At 38.0% G+C, this 26,245-nt stretch overlaps 1 protein-coding gene across 9 annotated transcripts in view; it reads left to right on the top strand.

Moving 5' to 3' along the window:
* The window catches only part of KMT2C (lysine methyltransferase 2C), a 189,755-nt gene that overhangs the window by 112,386 nt on the left and 51,124 nt on the right, over window positions 1-26,245 (top strand). For 5 of the 9 annotated variants that reach the window (XM_088158590.1, XM_088158533.1, XM_088158548.1 and 2 more), the window contains exons 14-23: window positions 6,046-6,165; window positions 8,622-8,738; window positions 12,427-12,528; window positions 12,709-12,813; window positions 13,983-14,164; window positions 14,857-15,021; window positions 15,603-15,712; window positions 21,141-21,206; window positions 22,647-22,859; window positions 25,561-25,689. In XM_088158590.1, the coding sequence (XP_088014716.1) occupies window positions 6,046-6,165; window positions 8,622-8,738; window positions 12,427-12,528; window positions 12,709-12,813; window positions 13,983-14,164; window positions 14,857-15,021; window positions 15,603-15,712; window positions 21,141-21,206; window positions 22,647-22,859; window positions 25,561-25,689 (1,309 nt within the window). The remainder of the gene's footprint in view (window positions 1-6,045; window positions 6,166-8,621; window positions 8,739-12,426; window positions 12,529-12,708; window positions 12,814-13,982; window positions 14,165-14,856; window positions 15,022-15,602; window positions 15,713-21,140; window positions 21,207-22,646; window positions 22,860-25,560; window positions 25,690-26,245) is intronic. The other 4 variants (XM_088158505.1, XM_088158694.1, XM_088158636.1 and 1 more) reach the window with 4 other exon arrangements.

Raw genomic sequence — 26,245 nt, 5'->3', positions numbered from 1 at the left:
CTTTTGAGCAAGATGTAATTGGACAAATCCACGATGTGGAAGGCACGTATTGAAATCACTTTGGATTGCAGACAGAAATAGGTTTAGATTTATTTGTGGAATTGTAGATTTTATTTTATTTTAGATGTATTTTCTGCTGAAAACATTCGTTTTTTAAAAGAATTGTGTACTTTTTCAAATGGAGAGTTGTGGATAGGAGCAGAAGCAAAGTCACAGAATGGGTCAGGTTGGAAAGGATCACAGTGGGCCATCTGGTCCAGCCCCCCTGCTCAGGCAGGGTCAGCCCAGAGCACATGGCACAGGATTGCATCCAGACAGTTTGGTTTCTGTTACATAGGGGTTCTGTGGGATAGGTTGGAAGGCAAGCAGACAATTTTTCACCAGGTATAAAACCAGAGAAATAAGACCTGTTGTTTTTCTGTGTCAATACTGTAGGCACTTCAGAATGGATGCTTTCTCCAGTTCTGGCTTTTGGAAAGCATCATACAGGGCAGGTGCTGGCAGCTGACAAAAGTGCTCCTTGGTGATGTTCCATCATATTTTCTGTGTCATTGGAACTCCACAGACCAAGAAGAGACATAAGTCTATTTTAAAACATTTTAGCCTAACACAATGTTTCAGTTCTCGTTCACCTGGAGTTGATCACATTGGTCTAAAAGCAAGTAAAAGATGAGGAAAACAATGCTGCAGGAAAATATGCTTCTATAAAGTTATAAGTGTAGCTCTTTGGAGTAAATCAGGTCATGTGTGATTCTTCTCTGGGTGGTACTGAAGAGCAATCTCAAAAGTGAGTTAATTTTATGGGTTTGGGGTCTGCTTCTTTCTGTTTATAAAATAGCAGATATTGCTGTTGTGTGGTTTTTTTGTCAGGTGTGAGGTTATGCCATACAAATATTTCCTGGCAGCTGCAGAAGTTCTTGGCTGCCTGTCATAGAGGGGAGGGCAGAAAGTTACACAAATCGGGTGGGTTTCATTGATTAAAGAGATTGTGGCTCCTGTGCCTGGTAAGGTTAACACTGGTTTCACCCCTGCTTGCTTTTTTCTGTTGGGCAAAGGAATTTTCATTGCAGAACTTGTTTTTTGTCCAGGTTTAAAATAGTTCCTTCATGGAGTCTGATCACTCTGTGAACCTCAAAGACAAGCCAGTATAATGTCACAAATGGTAATAATTCTACACTCTCTCCTAGAAGCTTAAAAGCTTCTAATATGCAGTTTACTTTGTTGAAATGTCCTTTTCCTGTTTTAAAAATGCAGTAATATATCCATTACAATGGGTTTATGAAACTTCCTATAAAGAAGAATAAGAAAAAGATTTCTCTGGATCCTGGATATATTTCCCCTGAATTTTATAAGACACACGCTTCACTGGTGTCAGGGGAATCCATGTAGAAGGATAGTTTCTGATTTGGGTTTGTTCTCATTAAATTAATCTCTTGTGCTGGACAGTAGGATGGGTTATCAGCCCTTTCTTCAGAGTCTGTTAATACAATTGCTAATAAAATATATTTGAATAATTATTCTCGTTTGCCACTGAATACAAAGTTATGCATAATCTGAAGTGATTTCCTGTGTTAGATATTAGTAATTTGCTTTAATCTTGTATGTGCAACATCACATTGCTCCTGTTTGGAAAGGACTAAACTCAAAAATGACAACAATATTCTGCTTAAAAAGACTTCATGAGCCCCTTCTAGGGCTGCAGCCAGTGTCGCTGATGTCATCATCACAGAACATCCCTCTGCCCCCTGGCATTTTTGCAGGCATCCCAGCTTTGCTTAGGAGCAACAGGAGAAAATGCAGCTTCTAACCAAAAAGGGAGCTGTGCATAAATCCAAGTGAGGAATTGTATGAATTGGCTTTGGCTGGTACAAACTTCCTCCACTTTGGGGGATGTGTCAGCTCCTGTCAGTAAGGTGCCCTTTTACTGACAGTGTGTGTTATCCATACCCTCAGCTCCAGGAAAGCTGCATTCTGCCCTGTGAGAGGACCCTCAGCCTGCCAGGCTCAGCATCTCACTGGGTTTTGTTCCATGGACTGTCTGCTGTTCCTGTTCCCCTACCCCACAGTGCAGCCAGATTTATTTTTACATGTGTATGAAATTTGAAATGGAAGTGTTCATAAGTCACAGATACCCTGAGCTGCCAGCATGGTCAGGGTTTTACAGTGCTGTCCTTACAGTTGTGTCTGTCCAGTTTCTTTTCCATGGGATATGGAGATGCTCCACTCTTGCCTATAAAATGCAAATTTATGTCAGGGGCTTAATAATTTCTTTAATTGTTTCCAATTTCTTCTTTTTTGAAGCAGTAGTCTTAGTAGAAATTACCATGTAAGTTTATTAATGACTAATCTGACATAGATCAAGTTTGAAATGAATCTTCTCAAGGAAAATTACTATTTTCTGTGGAGGTCTGTGTTAAATGGTGTTGTGTTTATTCTGTGTATCTGAATGGAACAGATTTGAAATAATTATTTTTGCTATGGCACTGTGTACTGGAAAGCATAAGATTAAGTCAGTGAATCGAAGGCATTACGAATTTTGGCACCGAAACACTGGTCAGTGAAGGAGTTGAGAGCATTCTGTAGAATAACTTCGAATAAAAACCAAGAAATTTCTGCTGGTTTTGTAAATTCCATAAATATTATATTAGTATTATTCCAGAGTATGTTCCTTGAGAAATACTGTGTTCAGAGGTGTTTAATTTTCATCATGGAGATGTTGGTGATCACTGTTCTGTAACACACTGAATATCTGTTGGTGTTTTAAGCGTTTTTTTTAAATGAGACCAAAAAAGGGAGAGCATTGTGATGAGTTTGGATGTGTGCTGTCTCGGATGGTATGGCTTTTTCCCTGTGTTCACTTACCTGGTATCACCAAGTATATTGTTGTAAAGGTAGATGTTGGAAAAAAAGATCAAAAAAGAATCTTTTTCAAGGATCAGTTTTTGTTACGGTTTTTATGCTTCGTGCTTGGTTGGTTTTTGTTTTGGTTTTTTTTTTAATGAGGAGAGCTGTATTTTTAAGTGATTAAAGTTTGTTCACAACCCTAAAATTACATTAAATATTAAATTGCAAATCCAGCTTTGTGCATTTGCAATTGCAGTAGGATTCATAAAGCGTTAAGCAGCTAAACACAGTCAGTGGTAATTTAGTGAGATCTCCTGACCCTTGCTGACACTGGGTTTCCTTTTGTTATAATTTACTTGCAGCTGTGTTGTTCAATTTTGAGAACTCAAGAATATGATGGAGAATTAGAACTTCCTGTTTCTGTCACAGTACATAATTATTGCTGGGGTTCTGATGTAAATGAACTGAATAGAACTTTCTCTTCAGTGTTGTGTGGTAATAGGCATTAATTAAAAGCCAAAATATAATTAATGCATCTCTTTGATGTAATTCATTTGTTCGTGGTATTGTGGAAATGTGTGTTTTTAATTAAGTTTATCTGACCAAGAATTCAAATTTTTCTGATCTACAATAAAACTTGGATTAAATTTCCAATTTAATTCTTAACAATATGGTTCATGAATCATATACAAATCATTTTGTTTTGCAAGACTGAATATTTCATATTCAGATTTAATGTTCTTTTAGCTTTTTAATCTTTTGACTATATTTAATTACTAGAAAAGTTATCTTCTTAAACCGAGAATAATTTTGTACCTTCAAAATAAGAGTAGGTAATTTTAGTTTTTAAGTATTTTCAACATGTTTTAAGATCTTGAATTTTGACACTGTCAGCATGTTGCCTCCTTTACAGGTTGATGTAAAGATTGTTTCTTTGATAAATAGATTTTCTTTGGGTTGCTGTACAGATTTTCTTTGAGTTGCCACTTGATTACATACAGTACATTACGAATTTTAGAAGTAATGGATAAACTAATTAAAATTCAATGGAAATTTGAATATTACCTGCTAAAATTGACTATTACTTGATATTAAAACGATGGCTGGAATAGTTAAGGCAAATTTCCTGTGCCACAGACCTGCTGATGTAGTTGCCTACCAGTGTATCAGATTTGCTTTTCCTCCCCCATTTCTGGCATGATGGCCCTGTTCTGTCACAAATGTTCTGTCCTTGTGCCCTGGGTGTGAGCAGAGACTTGTCCATCTCTAGGTCTGAAGGTGCAGGAGGTTTCTGCTCAGCACTGTTCCCCTGTTTGAGGGTGATTTACCTCTTGATCTTCTGAGTTGTCTGTATGATGATCACCTGTCTTAAGTCAAGGAAAAAAATCCAGTGTTTATTGCAGCACACTGACTGGAACCCTTGAGCAGCTGCTGTCAGGAGCTGTTCTGGACTGGGTTTTGGAAGTCCTTGGCAGAGGGGAGGCAGTGATGCCATCCCAAGCACACAGGTGCTCTGGGCACTGAGCAGTTTGTAGGTTGTGTGTCCAGTTACCACCTCATTGTTGTTATTTTTCTGCCTCAGCTCAAGGCAGAATTGTCAAGTTGTTATTTTTTAAAGTGTTATTTCGTCCATATTCCTTTTGCTGTGCAGGCAGAGCTGAACTCCCAGAAAGCAAATTTCTGCTGAATACCACTGTGTCCACGCTGTGGGTTGTACCAAGTGTTGGTGTTTTTACCATGTGACTTTTATCCATAATTAGGCTTTTGGGTCACTGACGAGCTTACTCTTTCGGCTCTGCTGTGCCGGGTCACTTGAGGGATAGCCCTGTTTTCAGTCAGTGCAGCTGATAGCAAGACTCCTCTGTACAGTCTGAGATGAATATGTTTTGATGGAGTTGTTGATTCCAAAGAAACTCATTTACTACACGTTGATGGAGAAATTGCATTTCAAAAAAGAATAATAAAAAAAAAAACCCGACACATTTTGCAAACCCATCTCGTTTTCCTTGATGCTTGTTATTATTGTACATCCCAGTATTCAGAGGTGTAAATGTGTTTGGGCTTGCCCTTGTGAGCAGTTGTGAATAGTTGGGATTGTTTGTATGCATGAGGTTATTCCATATCAGCCCTGGGATTTTGCTGCTGAGTGGCATTCTGGGGAAGGTAAACCTTCACTTTTCATCAATTCCACTTCTCATCCTGGTATTCAGTATTTGTTACTCTCACAAATTTAGAATTAGGAAAATATACTGTCCTTTATAAACCTAATGTGTAAATTGGCAGTGCAGTTATTTATGATGTCTGTCTCCTGCAGTCTTTCATCCGTGCTTGAGAAAGTCTTCCACAGTTTGTACTTTCTATGAGGACCCTCAGCATTTTTTTCCTTGTCTGTCTTAGCGTTTTCTTTTCATTTTGCTTTATTTCTAGTGACAGTCATACAATATCTCACTATGATGGAACTACATAAATCGGGATAATAATTAGTTTAAAGGAGCTTGTAGGTACACAAAGATATATATGGATGTATAGTATTACATAGTACATAATGACATGTTAAAATGTGATACCACAGCATAACATGAAAACACTGGGGTGAAAAGAAATCAGTGGTAGGGTTTTGTAATGGTTTATTTGTGGCAGACTTGCAGGAATGAACTGCTTTGTTGATTACCATGGCTATTTTCCTTTTCTTTTGTCCAGTGGTTTATTCATATTCCTTTTGTTTGCTGTGCTTCTCAGACTAGTTGTTGCTGTGATTGGGGGTAGTTTAGCTTCAAAAGTCAACTGAGGCCATCAGTTCTTTCAAAATGTGATCTGGAATATAAAAGGGGATGTTACCACCTCCAACTACTGTCTTCTTCACTGATGCAATAGAATTTAGGCATGTAATTTGTTGTTATTTTGATTGCTTGCTTTAGATTTGTATTAAGCTTTGTTTATAAAAACTCATTTTGTTTGTACTTAACCATCAGTTGGAAGTGAATACTGATATTAGGGTGTATTTCAATGAGAACCTAAACATTTCCCACTCTCTACTCACTCAGTGAACTAATTGACTACTTAAGTTAATGTAGAAATGCCTATGCCTGCATGTGCTTTGCTTTTCAGATTTTTGTTGCTTGCTTTTTGCTTTTTTTCTTTTTTTTTTTTTTTTATGTTGCAAAGTTTTATACATCTATTTTCTCACCTACCGTATCCTAGGGGGCTTGGAGTACCAATAATACAGTCAGCCCACCTTCCTGGTCCCCAGACATTTCAGAAGGTCGGGACATTTTTAAATCCAGACAGCTTCCTGGCAGTGCCATTTGGAGCATCAAAGTGGTAAATAACTTGAATTTATTTTCATGTATCCATTGCTATCTTTCTGCTGTAGAGATTAGTGATGAAATTCTGTATCTCACACCTTAATTGATCTTCCATTCTGTTACTATTCTAAAAATTATTGAAACTCTGGAGCTTTCAGATTAAAAGATGTGAGCTCTCCAGAATGTACAGTATGATGGCATTGCCTTGATTTTCAGTGGCAAAGAATACTTCATATTACCCAAATTTTGAGTGTATTGAGTACATCACTTTTTGTGGTTGGCTTTACATGGCTGTCAAAATAAATTACCTGAGAAGGAAAATATCCTTAAGACTTGGCAGTAAGGTAAGCCAGGCATGGAAAGGAGCAGAGATCTGAAGGATGGCTTGAATTTGTTGCTTTGGAGAAATCTTAGAGAGTGGATTCAAAGTGACATTGTTTTTAGCTGATGGGGGAATAAATAACAACTTTCCTACCTGATTAGATGGACCAAAACTTGTATCCACAGTGACATTTACCATTAAAAACACCTGAAGTAACTACAGTAGAATTACCTGTTTTAAGTAAAGGCAAAAAAAAAGCTTAATTATGAAACTGACAAATAGCTGTAGCTTCCCAATGATATAAGTCCATCTCACTTTAACTCTCATGCTAATTTTATTTTAATTTGACATCAGCTTAGCTTTTGCTGCTTTAAGCATTAATTTTCAGTTTAATATTCAGCATTAACATTGATACAAGTATGTGCTTATTCCTGTTACTAGTTGTGTGAAAATAACAATACTGACACCTGTTCTGAAACAAAAAAATAAGAAACTTGTCAGAAGAGTTTCCATGTTAAAAAGCTGATGATTGTATGTCCTGTGTGTGCATATGTATTAGCTCTATAGGTATCTAAGGACATTCTGTGTTTCACCTCAGTACATAAAAATACCTCAGCCTGTAGCAGCATCTGTCCTTTCACTCCTCAAATATCATTGTGTTACATTAACTTGGTGTGTGAATCAGTTTAATTTTTCCTTTATTAGATGGATGTTAATAAAATTTTACCATTGGGATCCTTCAATTCTCCCTTTAATTATGACCATGAAGTTCTATATCTTCTTTAAAGCAGGAGTTGGAATATTTGAGCAATACTGTGGGAAATCTTGAGCCCACAATGCTTCTTTCCATCCAAGGAACTCCTGTCTCCATCAGTAAAGACCCTTCATGTCTGTTGGTGACTCAGTCCCCAGGGAGCTTTGTTGCTTCCATCAACATTATTTCATGGAGCAAATGTTTTGCCTTGGTATTAAAAATATTTTACAGCAAACGTTTGGATACCCTATATTCTGTACTCCACACTTGAGCTGTACTAGGAACCAAGATTATTGACAAATATGAAATGCAATAAAGAATCTCAGTGCTTATTTTGTAGTAGGAAAGGTGCTTATTTGAGTACATGCCATAATTATCAGTTCCACAGATTGGAGACTCTGAGACACATTGTAAAGATGTCTGATATATCAGCCAGAATTCGGGGACATGAATATGTTCTTTTTCTTTCTGGAAATGATTAAGGAGGATTAGGAATCCTCTTGTGCTTAGTTCATTCTGAAATTAAAAAAAAAAAAAACAAAAACAAAAACCAAAACCATCAACAACAACGAAAAAAGAAAGGACAAACAATAAATACGGAATTCTAAACTTTAGGCACTATATGAATAACAGGTAATTATTAGTAAGAACATATTTGCTCTCCCAAAGATAATTGTAGTTGAACACACTGAATACTCCAAAGCACAACACTGCAACCCTGCATCTTAAATAGGGAAGGGAGAAAAGAAGCTGTAAATAAGTGGAGATTGTGTAAGAAAAGCTTCACATTATGGGGAATGTAGATCAGAGTGTAATTGATAAAATTAATATAAAAAACTCTCTCTGTATATGCTGAACTAAGAGAGTTTCATGGAACCAGCCCCCACTTTGCTTTGTGAGTGGGACTCAATCCTAATAAATTCCAGGTTTCACTAGATTATTCATAGTGTAAGAAAAGCATCTATGATTACCAGTAATCAAGTGTCCAGACCCTGTGCAGAAGTCCCATGACTGTCTGGGCTGACTGTTCAAAGAGAAAAGAAAAATGAATCATAGAATAAAATAATAAATTTTGGAAACTTTGCAGCTGAGGTGGGGGGAAGTGGCGGGGGAAATCCTTATTTCCAGTTACTCCTGAGCAGAAAATAGACATTCCTGGTTTTAGCTGTTTTCTTGCTGATGATAAAGGTGATCCTATTATGCCATGTAAGTAAATAAAGGTATTTCACACAGATTTATGCAGAGATGTAATGGCAATCTCCTGGTGTGCTCCTACTCACCTGGAATCACAGGGTGTTTTTTACTTACCTTTTTCCCTAATGAACTGAACAAGTTTGAATGTCATGTAACAAAAGAACTTGAGGTTGCATTTACATTGTTACCTTCCGTTGCATAGGGCCGAGGATCAGGATTCCCGGGCAAGCGGAGACCCCGTGGAGCAGGTCTGTCAGGAAGGGGTGGCAGAGGAAGATCAAAACTGAAGAATGGAGTCGGGGCTGTGGTCATTCCAGGGGTAAGGACATCTTTTTCAAAGTCATATTGCAGTCTCTTCATGTAACATAATTTTATTCAGCTGTAATTCTTGTATGAAAATACTGTATAAAAAACCCAAGGAGCACTATGGAACCAGGGGTGTTTGATGAAGCCTGGCTCTTACTGCTTGTGATGAAGAATTAGAACACTACAGCTCAGTGGGCCTGAGGCAATTCTGTGCTGCTTTTGCCATTTAAAGACACAACAGTTGGGAGTCTTAAAGTATTCCTTCCATATCCTCGGGTGCAGAACATGCTGGGTAAAGGCAGCACTGACTGGAACAGCCCAGAAAGAGAGAGCAGGGTTTGTTCATGAGAATGTAACAGCAGCCATAGGAGACCAGAGCAAAGGTTCTGGACTGAGTGGTGGTACAAGAGTGCAGAACAGAAGAGGAGGAGGCATTTCAACAGTTTGTGGCTTGGGGACTTGATGAACAAGAGGTGGTGTCTTTGTCTTGGGCAGCTTGTGTTGGAGCTATCTTTCATAAATCTCCCCATTCTCTTTAAGAAAACTCTAGGAAACCGTTTTCAGTTCTGCAGCTCCTCAGCTTTTGTTCTAAGTGGCTACCTCCTGCCTGCCCCTCAGTGCTCATAGAGAAGAGACAGTGGAAAGTTGGTTTCTGTTCACTTCTTCCATCCATGCCACTCAGTTTCTATAGACCTCCATCATTTCTCCTCCTTTTCCTTCCACCCTTGACTTGCAAGTATGGACAATGTCAGTATTTTGAGTCGTTCCTTGTATGGATGTATAATTCTGATCATCAATACCAGTTCTTTTGTCATGTTAATTTCCTTATTTGTGGACTTTCATCTGCCATTTTATAGCCCAGCACTCAGCTTTATTAAGTTCTTGTGCAGTTCTTCACACTTGTCTTTTGGATTTTGTTACTCTGAATATCCCAATCCTGTTGGCAAGCTTTGTCACCTTGCATCTCACTTGATTTTTCAGATTGCACACGAGTGCGTTGAGCACCACCACCTGTTAGCAGGCAGGCCCTGTCAGATTTCAGCTAATGCTATTCTCCCACATACAAAACTGATAATTTATTCCCCTCTTTATTTTGTGTCTTGTATCAGTGCACGGACCATTCCTCTTCAGTTTAACTTTTTTAAGTAGCTTTGGTGAAGGATTTTGCCAAAAGAGTTTGGTGGTGAAGTAAGTTGCATCAGTTAGATTTCCCTGTCCCCAGAATTGTTGACTCCTTCAAGAGAGCCTTTACAGATCATGATTTACCATAACTAATGCTTCCTTCACTCTTTAATTAATTAATATATCAGTGACTCTCAGTTATTTGTTGTGATCAGATGTCTGCTATTCTGTACACAGCTTCTGTCCAGAAACTTTTGAGAAATAATGATTACATTTGCTTGTCTCCTATTCTTCAGAAGCACTGAAGTGATTGTAAGCAAGTGATTGCTTACTGCAGTTGATAGTTAAGCTACTTAATACTTGAATTGTTTTTAAAACTCAAAAAATCCTACACAGTCCTAGTCTGCTCCTCTTAAGAAGAGGGATTTTGATATGAAAAACTTGGAAATCTGGACTGTAAAACAGTTCGGTTTTTTTCCACTCTCTGGGCTTGTTCTATTTGAATGTCCCTTCTAAACTTTACCAACTAGCCCTGCATATTTTGAGAGCCATCCTGTTCCTTGTGTTCTGAGAGGAACTTGCTCATTTTTATGTCTTTGTGAATTCCTGAGAGACTCTCTTTAGAGCTGTGTTTTTGTGTTCTTACATGTAATCTGTTTGAGTTTGTCACAGTTTCTGCTGCCTGTGCAATAATATCTTGGAATACTCTGGTGTTAATGATTTGAAAAAAGAACAATCACCTCTATCAGTTTTCCCTTTTTAAAGCATTGGATGGTGAAGATTCATAAGCAAATTTGTAATTTTAAACATACAGGATGAATTCCACTTAGACTAGTCACAGCACCGTAATGAATTGGAGGCATTCACATCATTATTTTGGTGTACACAAATTTGTATTTCAAGCGAAGCTGGGGTTTATAGATCAAACTTCTAAAAGTTTTTGTAATTGAACAGAGGAGAGTGATTTAGGCAACTTGCTATAAATACAAAATGGACATCACTCCCCACAATTTCCCACAGAAATTTGATCCTTTGAGTCATCACACAGATGGCAGCTCCAGAATTCAGAAATGTGGCTGCCTTGTGATGAGTAGATGAAGTTAGCAATACCAAGAGATCAGCCTTTTGCCAGATAAATGTTTGAAGTGGGAGTATTTTCAGTCAATTGGCACAAAATAATTCTTACTCCACATGGGATCAGTGGACAGCCACACAGATTTAGAAGTGCCTTGGTGTATCTTGGGAATGGGGAAAAAAGTGGCTACAGGTTAATCCATGGTGGGTCAGTGCTGGGATTCAGCAAACACCAACATAGCAGTCATTCAGTCCTTCAAATTCTGCTTTTTTGAATGTGCAATTACAAGAACTTTGTGAAATCTATGGAAAAGTGGGTAGGGGAAATGTTGTCTCTGAAAGTATCAAAGTATTTTGGGTGCTACGGAGTTAACCAGGTAGTTACAGCTGCAGAGCTCTCAAATGTTTGGTAATCAAAACACAAAAATAATGTATTCCCTTTTTAGATGTTTCTCAGTAAATGCTGAGTTTCAGCAACTGTATATCCACAGGATTCCTCTAGCTGATGTAATGATGTTTATATTTATCCCTAGAGTTATATTTAGATTTGTAATATATTTAAACAAAACTTACCTGGGTAGAACTTACACTGTATTAAAAATAATTTCAATACATATAATTGGAACAGCTGGTAAAGCAAAGTTTCATTTCTCTATCATGTAAATGATCTTTTATATGGAACTATGTGCCATTATATTCCTGATTCAGAGAATAGTTGAGCCTGTTGGTTTAAATTCATGGACAGCAAATTCTGTATTGCAAGATTCGCATGAAAGTCAGAACACAGTTGAAATCTTTCATTGTTTTTTCTCTTCATGAGAGGCTGTGCATGAATATGCTGAATTAGTAAGGGGCAGGTCAGAATAAAAATCACTTGATGAAAAAGAAAAATAAATGTCTATAGTAAGAGCTGATGGATTGAGATATAAAAACAGCTGTTTCAAGTTCAGTGCAAGTTTTTGTGGTAAAGATGGATAAGCTTCATAAACTGCTTGCAGCAAGTAACTTTAGAGCTCTTGCTTATTCCTCTAAGATATTTGGAACATTAGCTAAACCACATTTTAGGCAATATGGGATAAACTACATTTCTGCAGTTGCTCCTTGAATTAATACTCAAAAGTCTGTCACTGCAATTAACTTTTTGATAAAAAGAATTTAAGTGTTTACATGCAGGGAACAGAGCAGACTGGGCACAGTGTGACAATTTCTGCTTGGTGATTTTTCTTCTTAGACTATGTCTTTCCTTCCATTTCCATTTGGAAGTGTGATGGATAATATGTGAAGGTGAAAAAAGGAGAGGAAGAGAATATGGTTGTAAAGTTAATGTACTGATGATGAGAAAATGTGAATGAATGCAGTGATTTCTGATGGAGGTAGTTTTTTATGCAAGTTTAAACTGTATGAATAAATATTTGCAAAACTCTTATTTAGAGAATGTTTCGTTTTGTCTCATGTCTTAGAAAATGGGATGTGCTTGCTATTTATATTTTTTGGTTTTTTAATAGGTCACAACCATGGATATTTCATCTAATAAAGATGAAGAAGAAAACTCGATGCATAATACAGTTGTACTCTTCTCTAACAGTGACAAGTTCACTCTCCATCAGGTTAGGACAAAAATTACGATTTTTCATTTTGTTTCCTTGCTCTTAATTAGAAATAAAAGTGAACGAATGTCCTTGTTAGGAGTTAAATTGTACAGCAAGCTAGTTGGATTTTAGAGTTCCACATTTTCAGAATGTAGTGTCTGGCAGGTGTTGAGAGTGTGCTGTTCTGTGTCATTGCAGGATATGTGTGTGGTTTGTGGGAGTTTTGGCCAAGGTGCTGAGGGCCGCTTGCTGGCCTGTTCCCAGTGTGGGCAGTGTTACCATCCATACTGTGTCAGTATTAAGGTGAGTGCTATTGTTACACACAAAAATCACTTGATTACACTGTTTTCATATTGTACTTTAATAGCACTATGCTGCCTTTGGTTTTGTGGTAATTAGGGGAGTCATTAACTTGTTAGATATTCATCAGCTAATGTGACCATTATTTGTATGCGACTTGTGAAAGACTTTAATTAAATGTCATTTTATAGTATGCATAGCCTCAAGAGAAATTAACCTTTTTGCAATTTCACAACCATAAATAGTGCTGATTATCCAGCAGTTGGCTAAAATAACAGTTTGAGATATAAGCTTTAAACCTAGATACAAGCAGAATTAAAAACAAAGAAAAAATTATACTGCATCTTCATTTACTTGGGGCATAAGGTTTAGTTGATTCAATTTGCCTGTTGGCTGTCAGAATTGACAGCAGTTGGAGTGGTTAATTAATACATTTTACATTCATTAGTCTAGGAGAGAATGTGTGAAAATTAAATTCGAATGCTGTGAAATGACCTAGCAAGCACAAAATAAGCTATTTACTGCAATATATACACTATATACTTTTCATTGGTTGTGATGTAAGTATATCTGTATAAAAGTGGGATTTTTTTTAAACATGTCAAAAAACTTTGTTTTGCACGTACTTCACAAAATGCCATATGCATATTTCATGCAATTATAATTTAACTTTTTGTTTATATACTACTCTTGCATTATATATTAATTGCAGTAAGTTAGGTGTTTGCTTCAGATGACTAAAAGTCCATCACCGTGATCACATCATGACATGAGAGGATCAAGTTTGTGACCTCTTGAGGAACCAGAATGTACACAAGTCTCTGGGACCTGATGAGATGCATCCCAGAGCCCTGAGAGAATTGGCTGATGCAGCTGCCACGCCACTTTCCATGATAATTGAAAAGTCCTGGCAGTCAGGTGAAGTCCCAGGTGACTTAAAAAGGGAAACACTGCACCTATTTTTAAAAAGAGTAGAAAGGAGGACAATTTCTTTCTCTTTAATCCATTCCTGTTCATTGAAGCTTTAGAAAGTTTAATTGATTAAGAGCTCCTTGAGATGTGGGTGGTGTGCCCAGAAGAGCGTCCTGAGCTCCACAAGCCAGACCTTAATTTATACATTGATCACACTTCACTGAGCCGTTTCCAACTAATTCTCACCTTGCGTTTTTCAGATTACTAAAGTGGTACTTAGCAAAGGTTGGAGGTGCCTGGAGTGCACAGTGTGTGAAGCCTGTGGGAAAGCCACAGATCCAGGGAGACTCCTCCTGTGCGACGATTGCGACATCAGCTACCACACCTACTGCCTGGATCCGCCCCTGCAGACTGTGCCAAAGGGAGGCTGGAAGTGCAAATGGTGTGTTGGGGCCTGGGGTCAGGGATGCTGTCTGCTGGCCTTTTCTGCCTCTCCCTGTCACTTGGTGTTTGCAATGTCAGTTGTATTGTTACAAGGTTTTAATTGTGTCTAAGTCAGGTGTATTAAACAAAGCCAACAAAATGCTTTTGAGTTGTTTCATTCAATTATCAGTCTGAAAGGGAAACTCTTACCTCCTCTTAGAACTGCTTCTTCATACCAGAAACCACATAAGAAGAGATAGACAAAATTTATCTTTTGAAGCAAAAAAAAATCTCCAATTTACATTCTTTGTATCATGCCAGTGTTCAGTTGGAAAAATGAATGGGTGCTTCACCCCAGTTTTCTCGAAATAAAACCCTGTGAAAACCGTTTGTTTTACTTGAGTGAAACACAAACAGACCTCTCACATGGTTAAGTCTCCAGATCTGAAAGTGAATGGCAACTGGAAGCAGGAACTCTCATGACTTGTTGAGCTGTTACAAGAACCCATCTGCCTGCTTTTGCAGTTTCAAGTGAATTATTAATTAGGAACTTTCTTTAAAAAGTACAAAAAATGTTGTTAAACATTTGTGGTTAAACATGTTGTTAAGTTAAAACTTAATTACTCACCTCGTTCTAAGCAGAGGAGATTGAAAGCCACGAAATGATCTTCCTGTGAACTGACAGAATCCATCTTTTTGTCTGTTCTGCAGGTGTGTTTGGTGCAGACATTGTGGAGCAACTTCTCCAGGTTTAAGATGTGAATGGCAAAATAATTACACACAGTGTGCTCCCTGTGCAAGTTTGTCTACCTGCCCAATCTGCTACCGCATGTACAGGGATGAGGAGCTAATCATTCAGTGTAGACAGTGTGATCGGTAAGAATTCCTCATATTTCACATGTTTTTCCTGTTCAAGTCTTGTTTTAATTTTTTCCCCCTAATGTAAAAACGTAGAGATGAAGGAAATGATCATTACTGAGTCTCAGAAGTCTCTTAGTAGTTCATTCCTGGTTGTACCACAGACTTAACTGTCTGACTCTGGGCAAATTAGTTAATGACTCTGTGCCTCTTCTTTCCCCATGCCCTGTAAAAATAAAACTAGTTTACCTCACAAGACTATTGTTGTGAGGCTAAATCTAGATTACATTGTATAAAGTAATTAAAATTATTCTAACATAATAGAAAATTACCATGCAAAAACATACTTGGGAGATTGTTTTATAGAGAGTTCCTTCATGTGGAGGGAAATAGTTGATCTGCTGCTCCATATACAGAATGTAACACACACCACTGTAGGGGATGCTGTATATGGAAAACCTGATTCTGTGGTTTCTCCCTAAAAGAATTCAAACTGAACAACTATTTCCTGTTTACTTGGACCATAGACTGATACTTGGGTCTCCTAAAACACCACCTATTTCCTTTAAATTGTATTTTTTCCCCCACTTAATTTCTAGATGGATGCATGCAATCTGTCAGAACTTAAACACAGAGGAGGAAGTGGAAAACATAGCTGATATGGGTTTTGACTGTACCATTTGTAGGCCATACATTCCACCAACGAACGGTAAGAAGACGATCGAAACCAATGGCAGGATTGCACACTGCAATAAATAGGTTTGGGAATGTGTTCTGTGCTCTGATGGAGGTTTGGCTCGTGCTAGATTTATTTTCATGTTTGTTTTAAGGGCTCTTGTGGAAGTATCCCAGGTTCTTTCACACCTTCAAGTGATGTAGGCCAGAGGAAACCTCATGGGAATTCTGGGTAGAGGTATTGAAGATAGGGATAAACTGCTGAGAGCGTTTGGTAAGGGGTCAAAGTGAAGGGGTCAAAGGCATCTCACTTTGTCGAGTGGAAGGAAGAAAGCCCATTTCTCTAAAGTTACATCTGCAGAAGAATCTGAAAATTATTTCTAAGCAGAAAAAGTTTGTGTATTTTGATGCTTTGAGGCTGTCTGAGACAGCAGGAGCTGTAACAACAGTCTGTGTAAGCATTTTCCCCCTCCTCCCTCCTGTTTTCTTTATGCCTTTTTCTCAGCTCTCCCAATATTCAAGACCAATGCTTCCCTCCCTAGATGCAATCTCGAAAAGAATTGCCCATACTTCTTTGTTTGGGAGTTACCACTTCCTTATTAATTAAAGTGTGTAATTCCTTCTGATGAACTTGACACTTCTCTGGACATGGATACCAACAGCCTTGTTGCTCTGTGTCACAATTCTGTAGCAGTGGCACTTCAGGAGCTGAGGTTACTGCAGTTTAAGTGCATTTACAGCATCTGGTTCCATGGGATGGTGCTGGTTAATGCTCCTGTGGCTGTCAGCAGTCAGGCTGGCCTGTGACATGATTTATAGTCTTATATTTTAGTCTTGCTGCAGGGCTGATAGCCCAGGTCTGTTTTCCCTGCGTGTCATCTCAGGGAAATTGTGGCTTCAGTCGGCTCCTTTCACATTGACACCTATTCCCATTTTTAGCATAAGCACATGGAAGTGTTCATATTATCCCTTCATTGGGGTATCACAAGAGAACAGTAGGAGGAAGGTATAAAAACTAAGCAAATGTTTCAAGAAAAATATGTATCCACCAAGTTGCAGTAAGATCGGTTTTCCTGAGATCAAGATTGAAGATGTTGTGAGGCATAGGCTTGAGAGGTCTGCCAAGAAAAGTTCAATAGAGCATCTAATGTCCCTTAACACTGGCATGTCCTCATCACAGCAGTAATTGTAACTTACTGACCTGACCTTGGAGGTTTATATACTCCCTGCTGGAACACTTCCAGGTAACCCATTTTTATCACTAATAGAAGAATGACTAATGCATCTATATTTCTGCAAGTCACTTCATTTTAAAGATCTGCTTTCAGAAATACAAAAGGAAAGAGGTTTTGTAAGTGAAAAAAGCAAGAAACTTGCAGATACAATGCAGACTTCTGTTTATTTTTGTCAAAAACTTTGAGTACTCAAAGCAAAAAGATCCAAGTAAGAAATACTTCTTCCTTTCTCTTTGGAGCTTGCAGAGCTACCTTTTAGAGATAATTAAAGCCCATGATATGTGAGATGGAACAGCCTCACAAGAAGTGTTTGACTTCCAGGTAGAAGCTGGCCCCTGAGTTAGTCCTTCCTGCACACCTCTGTGAAGTCCTGTTGCTTAGGTTTGGGTTCCAAGGAATAGGAACCAGTTCTTGGGAGTTCCAAGTTTTCTTTGCAGGTTTTTTTTTTTTTTGTCTTTTTTATAAGACAAGTTTTTCTGCTTATTCTTTCCTGTTTTGACTCAGTATTAGAACCTCTCTAACACATGTACATTTGCACAGTTGCATGTCTGAATATGTCCTTTGATGCATGTTCATAGAAATTCTGCATGTACTTTTATATGAAATTTTTTGGTCTTTCATGAATCCTTCTGAAACTCCTCTGAAATTTTTCTATAATTTTTTTGTTTCAAAGTGAGAAGGATTAGCGTTTGATAAACTTAGGGAAATAAATGTAAATTAGCAGTAGAAGGCTTCTAAAAATGTGTCATATTGTGGGATTCTTACTGGGATAGTTCTTGCACTTTCCCTTTGATGTATCATGGATGTGTTGCAAGTATTATTACAGGGTTTTTAACCACTTCTTTTCTAGAAGAAGCAAGAGCCCCTCAACCTAATAAATAAAGAAAACATTGCAGGTGTACCCTTGGTGAAAAGTAAATGGTTCTACTGTGTAGGTATTGAGAAGGAGCTTTCATTTCTCTTTCTTCAGAAACTGGAAACTTCCTCAAATTTGTAAGAGCTCTTCCTGTCTCATCATACCTGAGATTCTTACAAAGTCATCTTCTTCAGGAAACAGAAATAAAAGATAGTGGTTTTCTTCTTGAACATACATAAATATCAGAAGCCAGAATGGTGTTAAGATTTACTCCAGAGTAGCGTACCAGAAACCTTCATTGCTAGGATATTGAGAAATAACCATTTCTGATCAGTGTTTTATCAGGTTCCTTTTAGTACTGTCTCAAGATATAACAAATGTCCCCCAGCATATTGCTGTGTCCTGCAGATAAATTTATAAATTCTCATGACCAGATTTCTAGGCAGGTGCATTTAGGTAGCAGCAGCTTTTCCCCTATGCTGTAATTCCTGCATGTTCAGGAGGGGTGTGTGTGTCTCATCCACATCCACTCCTGGACAAGCAGTTCTTGACCATCTACTCATCAGTTCTGCCTTTGTGTCATTTGCTCTTGTATGTCCTGTGCCCCATTTGCATATTTCATCCCTCTTCACTTACTCCCATCCTGTCTCCATCCAGGCTCCAGCTTCCTCTTCTCTTGGTGCTGTTTTTGTTTCCCTGCAGGATGCAGAGGGACCAGCTCTGCCTGGTTTTCTGTAACCAGTTTGAACTGATCTGGTTGCAGTTTCTGAAGCTGCCTGTGTGCAGTTATTCCTCCTGGGGCTCAAGTAAACATGCTCGTGGAGGCAGTGAGGATTTGGTATCACTTACCCTGTGCAGGGGTGCCTGATAGTGCCAGTGAGGCACATTATGGCTGGCAGTCTCTGTTGTATCATTTTCATTAAACTGATCTAAATTTTTCTTTGTTCTGAAACTTAATTCTTTGTACTTTACAAACAGAAGATACAAATCCAACATAATACCATGCGTTAAAAAATTAACTTTTGAATTTTTTTATTATTTGGCACATTTACTGTGTCATCTCGAATTTTCTTGTGTTACTGTATTTACCAAAAAAATCCCTGTGCCATTGACACAGTTATGCAGGCACCCCATAAAGAGAGCTCTGCTAGTGCTGTATTTCTCTATCAACCATTCCACTCTGTCCCAAATGCTAGTTTCATTTTTTCATAGAATTGTTATTTTCTATTACAGCCTTAAAAACTGAACTCTGCTTTCTTTTCTCATCATAATGTATTCTGTGCAATTATTTGCTTTCAGCTGAGGCTACTAAATGCTGTACAATATTCAGCACATTTAAACAGCAGATAAGTTTAGCAATTTCGGTTAAACTTCAGCTGAATGCCTCAGAAAACACTTATTTCTTTTCAATTTTATTTTTTTTCCCTTTGGATAGCCTTTCTCTAACGATACTGTGCTTTTCTGCTGCCCATTTTATTGATTGTAATCCTTAATCTGCACTCTAATTAGCTCCTTTTCTGGAAGTCTGTTTGATACTGTCTTCAAACACTGTTTGTTCATGCAGTTTTTGTGAGTGGGTCTCGGAAGGCCTCACCTCTGTCACTATCAGCTTGTTTATTTGAGCATTTCAACTCTATTCAGTCTCCAGAGCTAAAACTGTTCACTCCGACCTGGATGAGAAGATCTCTCTGTTGTTTGACTTTTAAATGAAGGATTTCAAATTCCTGTTCACAACTGTCTTTCTGAATTTCTTGTTTACCTTAGATTCCAATTCAATAATTGCTACTTCAGTCTTAAAACCATCTTGTAAATGATAATAAATTAAATGAACAGATGATGTCTTATTCCACTTTGAATAGTTCTTACGATCTGCCTGTTTTCTGTTGTTTCAATTCAGTGTTTTGAGTAATCTTCCTTTCTGCAGCTTGTTCCCTACTTTTTGTTTCTTTCCGGCCCCGTGTCTCTTTCACAATGTCATTTTCAGTTTATTTTCTTCCTTGTCTTTCCTCTCCACTCTTGAGTTCCGTTTTTCAGTAGTTCTCATAGGCTCCTTTCATTTACTTATTGCATGAAATACTGGTTTTCTGCTGGTTATATCCTGTTGCACATTGCATAAAACTTTCAAAGCACTGTAGTTTTTGAAGACAGATTTGCACATCCTTTAAATTTGTTTATATGCTAGAAAGCGTCCTGTACATTTCATGCTCATTTTAAGTGTTACTTGGAAGCTTTTGTGCTTTTCCTCATCTTTCCCATGGTGTGTGTGAGGTGGGAGCAGCAGCACACGTGCCATGGTTGATGTGACACACAGAACCCCCTGCCTCAGGGGTCTCATCTTGTGTGACAAGCACAAAGGGAATAATCCAGATGTTATCTTGAGTCCTTAAATTCAACATGAATAAAATTTCTAGACAAAAAAATAAGGAAAAAAAGTGTGGATAAACTTGCCTCTCTGGTAATGCTAACTGTTCCAGACTAACAGGTTTTCTGATTCTAGTTCGCTGTTTGCAAGGTAGAAGCTCCTAATTTTCACTTTACTGCTCTGTCTATATAATCTCTGTGAAGTCACTACTAATATTAATTAATATTAATTTAGTGTACATATCATAGGTGAGTGAAGCATGATTGCAGTTACGTAGTTAAGGCAAAAGGGAAGAGCATTTCTGCCCTCTACAAAAGTCGCCTTGTGTTGCAGAACATTTTGATTATTATTTTTTTCAGTCACACTGTTCCACTGCTGCCCTATAGCACACAAGGTGTAGTCTTTGAGTTTCTGCTGTTCCATTTATCAATACTCTTTTCTGGAATAAGAATTGCCATATCTGACTTCAACAGGTGCTGTGTTACCTGTTCTCAGATACATCAGCCTTCTCCAAGTGCTGTGCAAGAGGTCTGACAGCACAGACACAGTGAGAATCTTGATTGCAGAGCTCTTGGAGTGTGCTGGCCCCTCCTTGAGAAAATACTGATCAATACCCACTTCACAAAAAAAAACCCCTCACATTTTTAATGATTAAGGCAGCAAAACCTGAACAGCATGACAAGTGTAGAGGTTGCTTTCCAACCCAAAAGATCCAGTGCATTCATTTGCCCTTGGTCCAGTAGAAGGAGATCATTTCCCATTGAATTCAGTGCTATTCCAGTGCCATTCTTGGCTTTAAGAAATTGGAGAACTTAGTTTGTATCAAGCTTCTTTTGTAGTCACATCTGTGACACTGAAAAGCACTTTATTTTAAAGGTGCAAATATAAGCAATTGCCAACAGTATAAATTAGGGAGTTTAATGGAACTGTTTGAAGGAAAATTGCTAGTTTCAGTTTAAATCAAGTCACCATTTTTAAAAGTTGAAATTATTTTCCTTATATTTTTCAGTGCCTTCTTTGGACTGTTGTGATTCATCAGTTGGAGCTCAGATTATTTCAAAATCAAAAGAACTAGGTAAAGAATGGAAATGCTTAATATCTGATCATTTAGCATATTTTAAGGGTATATTTTTACATGAGACAAAAATTCCTTTTCCTATGGTTTTGTAACAGACAGCATTAACTATCCTTCAGTTACCACAGCATGCTTTCCATTTTTTTTTCCTCATTCTTGCTTCTTTCTTCTCTCTTGCCTGCCATACCTGTACTATAATAATTACTTTAAATTATGCTTTGATCCTGCAGTCTTAGTTGCTTGCCTTAATATCAGTGATGATAACACAGCGTGGCTGAGTCAGGCATGTACACAAATGTTTACAGGCTTGAGCTGTTAGGAGGATGCAGCTTTTCTGTATTTGTCTGATTTGTGCTAGGAATTTATAATCCTTACAAACCTACTCACAAGTCAGTCTATAATGATAGCACCCAGCAGCTTCTGTCATGTTAGGACAGGTTCCATCACATCAGAGTTTGTTTTTCTATTTGACACCTGAGAGAAGGTTCTCCCCTCAAATATTCAATCTGAAAAAGAGTGTGAGATGTTTTTGAAACACACACCTTTCAAGTTTGGTGTAAGAAGGCAGTTAAGTGGGAAGAATTTGTTAAGAACCAGGTGTATTGTCAGATGTTACATGAGGAAATGTTTTTGGTTAAATGGAACAAATGTTATTATATTGGTATGTTTTCAAAAGCTGTGTTATCAAATAATTTTTTAATTGTCTCCAGAGAGGTGAAGCATCATTGCAACCTCTTCGTTATTTGGCAATTCCATGAAAGTTCCCAAGTTTTTACTTGCAGGGCCCCAGCACAAGTGACAGGGCCTTTCTGCATGGTGAATTAAGGAACATTAGAGCTTATCAGTGGACTCAGTTGTCCTTGAGGAGGAAGCAGTCTTGCAGGTCTTGGGAGACTTGGGTTCTACCCACAATTTCCAATTTGATCTTGAGCATCTCACTTGATACCATTTGGATTTTTTTGTCTGCTTATAAAATAGGGCTGATGACTTCTCTGAGTTACCAGGAGTTCTTGGAGGTTTAACATTATTAATAAGATGAAGGTGAAGTGCTGAGGGCTGGATGGTGGCCTTGGCTGATAAACAGCAGGGACCCAAAGTACGACTTGCACAGTTTTCTGTGGGTGCCAGTAATACAGAAATACCCTGCAAAGCAGCAGTTTCCATAATCAAATTGTTCTTTCTAATGAGTCCTTGATATAAGTTGTTTCGTAGCAATGTAATGGATTACTGCTGGATTTGACATCAGACTCTTAAATCATAGAGCCGTAATTGTAATGTGTAAGACAGTGTCAGATATCTGGTTTATTTATACCAATTTCTTCACTCATGGGTCAGCTCCATACATGTGGATTATTAACTCTTGTGCTATTCCTAAAAAATCTAAGACTTGTACATTAAAAGAGTTTTATATTGCTGTTATGATTCGTTCAACTTTTATAGACCCACCGAAGACATACACCCAGGATGGAGTCTGCTTGACAGAATCCGGCATGTCTCAGTTACAGAGCCTCACTGTTACAGTACCGAGAAGAAAACGGACGAAACCAAAGCTTAAACTGAAGATTATAAATCAGAACAGTGTGGCTGTACTTCAGACACCCCCAGATGCCCAGTCAGAACACTCAAGAGATGGGGAGATGGATGACAGTAGAGGTAGCAGTCTACTTTTGGCATGTCTTGTAGCTTGGAGTGTTGCAGTACCTGTGTGTATTGCAAATACCCCTGGGAGTTTTTATTACACTGATACTCCTGTGTTCTCTACAGAATGTTTTATGGAAATTTCTGGAACATTAGTAATGGCTCATTGTTGTCCATTTCAGGAATTTTCCTTGTTGTTCTGTTTATGGGTCATCCATCCTATAGGAAACTCACGTTTCTAGGGCTGCCAACACTGGAAACAGGAAATTATTTTTTTGTCTAATCTTTGGGTTACCTGTGGGAAACGTGTACTCACTGAGTACAATTATGCTCAAATTCAGTGCAAATTGTTTGAAAGTGTTGGCTCAGCAAAGCAGCATCTGTATCACTGAGAAGCTGGTATTAAAATCAAGTGGGAGAATGGAGTAGTTCTTTGCTGAGAGTACTTTATTTTCTGAGAGAAATAAGGTGAGCTGACCTGAGGGTCAGTGATCTGGGCTAACACTTGCATGGTGCAGCAGCATTGTCCTTGCTGTGCGTCCTGAGAATGGTGATGGCACAATAGGTGTTAGTCCATGGCCTGGAGCAAGGCTTCTTCCAGTGGCAGGTGACAAAGTTACTGCATTGGTCATGTAGGTGTCTCCTGGAGAGGAACCGAGGCACACAGGCACCTCCACCTCCCCACAATTCTGTTGATGCAACACTGCCTTGTTGATCAGATTAAATGTCATAAGAAGCTTATTTTAGCTACAGAGTGTACTTGAGATAACTGGGTAGTTCAGCCACCAGTGAAGTTTCAGTGTTAACTTGTTGATAGAAGCATTGTTCCTGTTTGATGAGCACATTCTTACCCTCTGTTGTTGACTAGAACTATTCTTTTCTAAAAATAGCTGCCTTTCATTCCTTTATAACTTTTTAAATAGTTTGGTTTTTTTCCATTTCTTTCAGTATTCACAGGATTTGGTACATTATCCTAGCATTACGTGGAGTCTGAAATTTCATCTCACACTTTCATATTCTCCATCAGCTAGGTTTTTGAAAGCAAAAAATGCTTTCGAATTTGAAGGCAGCTAGTCACTTCCCTTGTTCTTCTTCAGTGGTTCATCTTTACTTTTAAAAATGTGTGCCTGTTTTCTATATGACTTTTTCTGACTTCATTGTCTGCTTGTTGGCTTCTGTAGGTGATAGGTCTTTCCAAATAGATAACAGAGTATATAGATGTGATATCAGGGTGTGAAAGAGAGAGCCAGAGCATTCACAGCTTCCATTTCAATTCTGATCACCTTTTGTTGCCTTTTTGAGAGTTAAAGCACATTCATGTGTGTGATGGTAACAGCACAGTGAGTACATGGGAGATGGGCTGGATTTCCTTGAAGCTCTGGGTGTGTAGGGCTCTACTCTGCAGGGGAGATCAGTGTCTGTCTCCAAACATCTGGAATTTTTGTATGAGCATCAGGATGAATAAAGCTGTGCCATGGCTTTGATTGGAGTAACACAGTGCAGTAATCCCAGGGAAAAAGGAAAACACCCTTATTTTGACTCTTGATGTTCCAGGTGGAAAAAAGAGGCTTTATCTGAGAAAAGCGGGCTCATGGAATTTCGTTATCATCTCATCCGTAGGCATCAGGTTCAGCTTTCACTGGGTCTTTACATTTTAGAGTCCACTTGATAGTTGAGCTTGCTTTGGGAGCTTCAGCTTGGTGGCCTTTGCCATCCACTGGCTTTGTTGGTAGAACTCAGTGAGGTCTTTTTCAGTGTGAAAGACTGGACCTAGCCTAGCCTCTGCAAGAGTGAGGGTTGCAGTTCTACCACAGCAAAAGGTGGTGTGGAAGAGTCCAGCTCTGTTATAACAATACTTATCCCTCTTAAAACTGCATGGAGTTTGGCTCCATCTAGAATTACACACCTATATCCAAAGCAGAACATGAGAATTCCAGTATATTTTCAGGGGTGAGAGTATATTTAACATTTCAGAAGATTTATGATAAAATGAAGATGCAGGGTCTTTTTGGGGATATCAGGAAGAATTAGTTCCCTCTATCTTCAACACCAAAGGCTTTTTAATGTCAGCATAACTTTACATCTGTTTCTACCCTGCTTTCCCACAGAATATAAACTGTAACTTTGAATTATAGTCTTCATCTTCAAGGCTGAGTAATTCCTTTGGGCTGAATTTTGTATTATATAAATCAAATTCCTTTTCATAGATCAGTCTGCTTTCAGTCAGTCAAACAGCTTCAAGTCATGAACCCACTACACTAAAAGTCATTACACTTTACCTTCCAAGTGCAGGCTGCAGTTTTTAAGGGTTTTCTCAATAAAAAAAAACCCTATCAAAGAAAACTGAGGAGGACAGTGAAGAAAAGGAAGTTTATCTTGGTAAATTGCATCCCTATTCTTTTGATGGAATAGCTAGAGATTGCTCAGACACTTAGCACAGGCTTCCAAAGGAGGTACCAAAAACTTTCTCTTGATTTACATATACTAATTACAACGTTTATTTGCTGTTTTTTTCTAAACATCATCTCATAGGAAATGTATGTATAGACAGGATGGGTTTCCCAAAAATGTCCAGAGACTATGATTAAATGTCACCCTTTTGAAAAATCTGTCATTCTCAACCAGTTTCTCATAAAACAGTCAGATGTGGAAACTTTGGAAAAATTTATTTTCTTTCCCTTTTCCAGTTAAAGTTACCATTGCCTCTTTTCTGCAGAAGGTGACCTTATGGATTGTGATGGAAAATCAGATTCCAGCCCAGAACGGGAAGCTGTGGATGATGATACCAAAGTGGCTGAAGGAGCTGACGGGATTAAGAAAAGGAAGCGAAAACCATACAGACCTGGTAGGATAAAGTCACTTAGATCATTGTGTGTCCATTGTTCATTTTTTTCTGTATAATTACCAAAAACAATTAGAAAGCACAATGAAACTCTGAAGTATTCTGCTGCTTTTTGTTGACTGTAGATTTTTTCCCTATTCTGTTTAAAGTTCCCTTTTTTTCTTCTTGATAAAACACGTTTCTAAAGGTTGCTGGTCAGCAGTGTACTTGTTCTTGGTGTGTTTTTCAATTACTTGAAAAGATCTGTGTCTTGTATTGATTCTTAACTTGATAGGAAACTTTGCTCTATTTCTGTAATTGATGAAGGAGAGTTTTTATATGTGTGTATGTATATATATATATAGATATGTATATGGAAATAGCTGAACTTCAGAGAACTTCTTGCAATTATTTTACTTGTTTTATATTTTAAAAGAGTAGTTTACCAGGTATTTACAGATTATTTCTGACAGGTGAATTTTAATGAATTCCGTTACTGGATGAATTAATTTATTTTAATTTCTTTGTGCAGTTGACTCTTAATTATCCTGACTGAATTAATTAACTATATGTCTTGGGT

This window comes from Sturnus vulgaris, chromosome 1 (assembly GCF_052056855.1).
Source record: "Sturnus vulgaris isolate bStuVul1 chromosome 1, bStuVul1.hap1, whole genome shotgun sequence".
Classification (NCBI taxonomy): Eukaryota; Metazoa; Chordata; class Aves; order Passeriformes; family Sturnidae; genus Sturnus; species Sturnus vulgaris.
This window is presented reverse-complemented; position numbering and strand designations above follow the sequence as displayed.